The 5,619-nt window shown below is 64.5% G+C and overlaps 1 protein-coding gene across 1 annotated transcript in view; it reads left to right on the top strand.

Moving 5' to 3' along the window:
- Nucleotides 1-5,619, top strand: part of LOC107208041 (myomegalin-like) — a 25,529-nt gene that overhangs the window by 16,825 nt on the left and 3,085 nt on the right. The window contains exons 18-30 of the mRNA XM_015635883.2: nucleotides 1,169-1,257; nucleotides 1,403-1,551; nucleotides 1,641-1,802; nucleotides 1,849-1,972; nucleotides 2,064-2,232; nucleotides 2,352-2,468; nucleotides 2,539-3,013; nucleotides 3,250-3,485; nucleotides 3,707-3,758; nucleotides 3,980-4,197; nucleotides 4,341-4,535; nucleotides 5,050-5,271; nucleotides 5,385-5,516. Coding sequence (XP_015491369.1) covers nucleotides 1,169-1,257; nucleotides 1,403-1,551; nucleotides 1,641-1,802; nucleotides 1,849-1,972; nucleotides 2,064-2,232; nucleotides 2,352-2,468; nucleotides 2,539-3,013; nucleotides 3,250-3,485; nucleotides 3,707-3,758; nucleotides 3,980-4,197; nucleotides 4,341-4,535; nucleotides 5,050-5,271; nucleotides 5,385-5,516 — 2,340 coding nt within the window. The remainder of the gene's footprint in view (nucleotides 1-1,168; nucleotides 1,258-1,402; nucleotides 1,552-1,640; nucleotides 1,803-1,848; nucleotides 1,973-2,063; nucleotides 2,233-2,351; nucleotides 2,469-2,538; nucleotides 3,014-3,249; nucleotides 3,486-3,706; nucleotides 3,759-3,979; nucleotides 4,198-4,340; nucleotides 4,536-5,049; nucleotides 5,272-5,384; nucleotides 5,517-5,619) is intronic.

Genomic DNA, 5,619 nt, shown 5'->3' on the forward strand with positions numbered 1-5,619 from the left:
TGTCCTTGTTCCCTGAGACAGGGATGGCTGTCCTTGTTCCCTGGGGCTGGATGGCTGTCCTTGCTCCCTGGGACATGGCTCCTTCCGTGGGCCCACACCTGCATCGTGCAGGGTGATGTGTCCCCAGGTTCAGCACTGAGGTGCCCCACATTTTTGCAGCTTCCTGGCACACGTGGCTCTCCTGAGTGTGTCCCCTCTATGAGCACAGTGCCCTGTGCAAACGCCTGCCCTGCTGCAAGGCACGTTCCTGCTGGTCCTCAGCTATTCTTCCTGAGAGCCAGATGCATCCCTGCTGGCTTCACCAGTGAAGCTTGGCATCTCTCTGTGCTCCCCTGCTCTGTGTTCTGCCTTGCCCTGCAGCTCCAGAGTTGATGGTGATGGATTTGTCTGCAGGCAAAGCACTTACCTCTCTTTTGGTGCACAGCCAGCTGTGGAGCCTGGCCCTTAACAGCCCTAGAGGACAGTCTTGGGCCCTGCCAAATGTCTCTTCCCCTGGGAAGAAGAGGGATTGGGGATACACCCATCTCCCCAGGGGTTTGAGTCCTCACGCAGGGTTTGGCACCAAGGGGACAGGAGCAGAGCTGTGTGCAAGCAGAAAAGCACAGCCGCGGCACCGCCCAAGCTGCAGTAGGGACACAAGTGTCCCTTCAGCTCTGCAAAGCCAGCACGGGGCTTGCAAGGAGCCCCAGGCCTGCCTGGCAGCACGGCTTGGGCACTGTGGGCAGGGTGGCTGCTCCTGCCTGGGCAGGCAGCAGTGGGGTGCTCACCCCAATCCTCCCACCGGGCTGGGGAGTCCAGCGGGGCTCCCTGCCCGAGGCTGTGCTGCTGCTGCTGCTGCCGGCTGTGCCTTGCGGAGCGGCTGCGGGCGGGTGCTGCCCGGTCCTGTCCGCCAGGGCAGCGAGAACAAGGTGTGGATGGGGCAGGAGCCGCTCTGTGCCCCATCCCCAGGGCTGTCCCCTCCTCAGTGATGGGTCCAGTGTGCAGGGAGGGGCTGGCAGCGCCCAGGGACAGCAGGGAAGCCTTGATCCAGCCGGGAGTGTCCCAGGAGCAGGACCCCCGCCCTGGGGCTGCCCGCAGTGGCCGTGGGTACCGGCGGGGAGGAGGGGACAGAGGCAGCGCTGCCAGCGCCGCTGCTCTGAGCGCCTTGCCGTGCTGTGCTGTCCCCTAGGTCAGGCCGCAGGTTCACACAGCGATGGCAGCACCAACTTCACCGACAGCATGAAGGAGGAGGCAGCCCGCGGCTTGGCAACCCAGCAGGTGAGTGGGGCAGCGCCGGGAACAGGGCTGGGCACTGCGCCATGGCCAAAGTGCGCCCCAGCCCCCAGGAAACATCCCTTTCACCCCCTGTCACCCCCTGTCACCCCCTGCCACCCCCTGTCACCCCCTGTCTTTGTGCCTCCAGGGCACCCCCCGGGCCCGCAAGGAGCAGGGGGGCGCTGGAAGGAGCCCAGCAGCCACCGTGCCCGAACGGGAGCTGCGGGCTGAGGAGGAGCTGCGGGAGCTGAAGGCGCAGCTGGAGGAAGCCGGCTTCTCCTCTGTTTCCCACATCAGGCAAGAGCTCTGGGGCTCTGGAGCCGGGGCTGGCAGTGGCCAGAGGGGACACCCTGCGTGCCTGGCCTTACTGCGCCTCGTACCCCCAGGAAGGCGATGCTGAGCCTGTGCCTGGAAAACGCGGAGCTGAAGGAGAGGATGGGTGAAGCCACGTCGCTGCTGGAGAGCGGGGAGCAGGAGGAGCCTGGGCTGGGCTCTCTGACCCCCGAGCCCCGCAGGCTGCAGCGGAGGAGCCGCAGTTCCCTCGGGGAGCGGCCGGCCGGAGGCAGCGGGGATGGCCAGGGGGTCCCGGCAGAGAGGGGAACTCCCGGCAGAGAGGGGAACCGTGCCCACCAAACGCCCAGCGCTGGAGGCTCGGTCCCAGGGGGACACGGCCAAGAGACCCTGCCCTGGCAGCCCGGCTGGAGGGGACGGGAGCCGTGTAAGTGCTCAGGGGACCGGGATGGAGGTGAAAACAGAGACGGGGATGAGGGTGGGAATGGGGAGCTGACAGCGCATCTCCCCTCCGGCAGGTGGAGGGCTCGGTTCCCGGCGGGGGCTGGCCAGGGCTGGGCACAGAGCTGCGCTCGCAGGTGGCTCAGGGCCAAAGGCAGTGCCAGGAGCTGCAGGACAAGCTCGCTGCCTCGGAGGCCACGGTGCGGGCACAAGCTGAGCAGCTGGAGAAGTACCACGTCCTGCTCCGTGAGTTAAAAGCCAGGGTGGGGTCGGGGTGTGTTCTGAGCCCTGTGCACAGTGCTGGGAGTGGGGCAGGGCTGCTGAACCCTGCCCGGGGGCCCTGAGCTGATGGCGCTGCCCAGCAGGTGAACCTCAGACACAGCAGCTCAGCAAGCAAGTGCAGGTGGACTTCCAGGACCTGGGCTATGAGACCTGTGGGCGAAGCGAGACCGAGGCTGACCGTGACGAGACCACCAGCCCTGGTAAGGAGAGCCAGGGTTGCGGGGATTTGCCCACCTGGCACAGGGAAGTGACACCCTGTGCTCCCTGCAGAGTGCGAGGAGCCAGATGTGTTCAGTGAGACCAGCCTGCCTGAGGAGCTGGGGTCCCCGTGCCAGCCAGGGATGTCCAGAGCAGGCAAAACTGCCCAAAAAACCATGGCCCTGGAGGATGTGGAGGCCCTGCACCAGCACATCCAGGACCTCAAGACCCAGCTGCTCAATGCCAACAAGGTGATCCAGAGCCTGCAGCGCCGTGCCCGCTCCATCTCTGTCACCAGCGGCTACACCTCGGGTGCCGAGCGGCCCCTGCCGGCTCCCAAGGCCTTGGCGTCCCCAGCCCACAGCCTCACGGATGAGGACGAGGGCTGGCAGTCAGACGGTCACGGCACTCTGTGCCCACCCGCCCTGCGGGCACACCGCGACCTGCAGAGCCTGGTGCACCGCGTCGCCCTGCTCGAGGCGCAGCTGCCCGCAGCCAAGCACGGAGCCTCTTTGCCCAAGGAGCTGCAATCTGCCACTTGGCCAGGGTATGGCCCTGGGGGACACAGGGGTTTCCAGATGGGAGATACTGAGGTTTCCAGGAGCTGCCTGGTGGCTCCTTGTCACACGGTTTCCCTGCAGGCAGGTGCCTGGGGGGTTTGTGTGGCGGGGCAGAGCCCCAGCAGCGGATGATGCGCAGATTCCCTCCACGGCACTTCATCCCTGCTGTGTTCTCAGGGAGTCTGGCTGCCTTGTGAACAGCCTGCTTGCCCATCTCTCCTAGGAAATACAACTCTTTGATCCAGGCCCAGGCTCGGGAGCTCTCCCACTTGCGGCAGATGCTGCGGGAGGGCCGTGGCGTGAGCCGCAGCCTGGCCCAGCACCTGCGGGACGCCCTGCGGTCCTTCGAGGACCTCCTTCGTGGCACTGACATCGACTACTACCTGGGCCAGGGCTTTCGGGAGCAGCTGGCCCAGGGCAGGCAGCTGGCTGAGAGGCTCAGTGACAAGCTGGGCACCAGTGAGTACCCCTGGGGGGCAGCGGGGCTGGATGTCATGGGTTTGTGCTGGGTCAGGAAGGGATGCTTTGATGGGTGAAGAGCAGGAGACACTCTCACATCATGTGCTGTGTGGGATACCTGCTTAGAGCTGGGCTGTCCTGTCCTGCCATGGCTCTGTGTGGGACCAGGCATCCTGGGGCATGGAGACACTGACTGGCTCTTTCCTGGCTTGCTGTTTTAGGAGATCGACAAGATGGGGAGGACAAAACCAGTCATGAACTCCTGGCACAGAGGTATCTGTTCCCAGGGAAGGGTTTGTGGGATGTGTTTGGCATGGGCACCCTGAGAACTACCAGTGCTCTTGGGGTCTCTGCCTCAGGTGAATGTCCTGGGGCTGCCTCTGCTCTGGGGATGGGGAGCCCCATGGGCAGCTCGTGGCACATGGCTTGTGGGGCACCAGGTAGGAAAGGGCTGTGGGATGGAGGTCAGACCTGGTGATGGGCCACATCCACAGGCTCAGCCAGGAGCTCCAGGAGAAGGAGAAGGTGATTGAGAGCCTGGAGGTGAAGCTGCAGGAGCGCTCTGAGTCCCCAGGTAGCAGCTGCCCACCCTCGGAGTCATCCCACTCTGCCAGCAGCTCGTCCTTCACCTCCGAGGGGCTGGAGCCCTGCTCCGATGGGGACGTGGCCAGCGAGTACAGCCAGTGCCATGAGGAGCCTGCCCAACACCCAGGTACTGCACAGTGACCAGGAACCACAGCTCTGGTGCCTCTGGACACAGGGATTGGCTTCCCGGGGTCCCCAGGGAGGAGGACTCTCTGCCAGGCTGAGCCACAGCCACAGTAACGCCTCTCTGTGTCTCTCTCCTGTCTCTAGGCCTTCACTTTGACTCCTTGGCCAAACCTGTTAGTGCCCCCCTGCCTGCCCTGGCCCCCGGGCTGTCCCCCTTCCTCCCTGCCGGGCCCCCTCCTCCTGCAGCCCCACCACTCCTGGGCTGCTGTGGGAATTCTGTCTGTTCCCTGGCTGAGGCACAGCAGGAACTGCAGCTGCTCCGGAGGCAGCTGGGAGAAAGTGAGCACGCTGCCTCTTGTTGGCTTTGGTCCTGCCTGCCCTGCATGCTGTGCTGGGGCACATCATCCTCCACCCTCTCTGACCTGCATGTCCTGCCCTTGATCTTCTCCTTCTTCTCGGGGCTGTGGCTTTGAGGTTGGGTCCCTCTGCTGTGGCTGGGGGACACTGGGGACATATGGAGAGGATCTGGTGGGTTGGAGGGACCCCGCCAGAGATGGCATTAGCCCTAGGTGTAGACACTGGCATATCCCAGCTCCTCTAGGACAAGGCTGATTTGCTAAATTGTTGTGTAGAGTGGGGCTGAGACCATACCCCTTGTGTCACATAATCATCAAGTCCTGGGAGAGCCCCTGCTCTTTACGGGGAATAGGTTTGATTGTGACAGGAGCTCAGCCATGGGGGACACCAGACTGCACTGTTGGTCAGAGCAAGAGGGGGGAAAAAAGCAGATGGAGGGAGTGTGTTGCCCCATTCTTCCTACCTGCTCATCGTCCTTCTCCTCCTGTGTGTGCAGGCGTGACACTGCCCATGGCACCAGCAAAGCCCACAGTGCCACTGGGCCGCTTTGGAGAGGGCAGCAAAGCCCCAGCACCGTTCTGCCCACACGGAGCACGGCAGGGCCTGGCTGAGCTCCCGGGGGCCACCCAGCCCCGCGGCCTCTGGGACATGTCCCTGCCGGGCCAGCTGCCCTATGGGGCCCTGCCACTGGGGTACCCCTCCAGCCACAAGCTGACAGGTATGCTCCGTGTCAGAGGGCACAGGGACATCCCTCCTGCCTCTGGGGGAGCTGGGAGAGATCTGGCAGCACAGCCTTTCCTGCCCTGAGCTGTGCCCCTGTGGCTGTGGCAGGGGCAGATCTGCTGGAGGAACACCTGCTGGAGATCCGCAACCTCCGCCAGCGCCTGGAGGAGTCCATCTGCACCAACGACCGGCTCCGGGAGCAGCTGGAGCGACGCCTGGCCTCCACCGGCAAGGGCAGCGGTACGGGGCTGCACGGGGCTGGGGCTGCTGGGGGAAATCCCTCTGTCCTGCTCATCCCTCTGCTCATCCCTCTGCAAATCCCTCTGCACATCCCTCTGTACAT

Source organism: Parus major, chromosome 8 (assembly GCF_001522545.3).
Source record: "Parus major isolate Abel chromosome 8, Parus_major1.1, whole genome shotgun sequence".
NCBI classification, from domain to species: Eukaryota; Metazoa; Chordata; class Aves; order Passeriformes; family Paridae; genus Parus; species Parus major.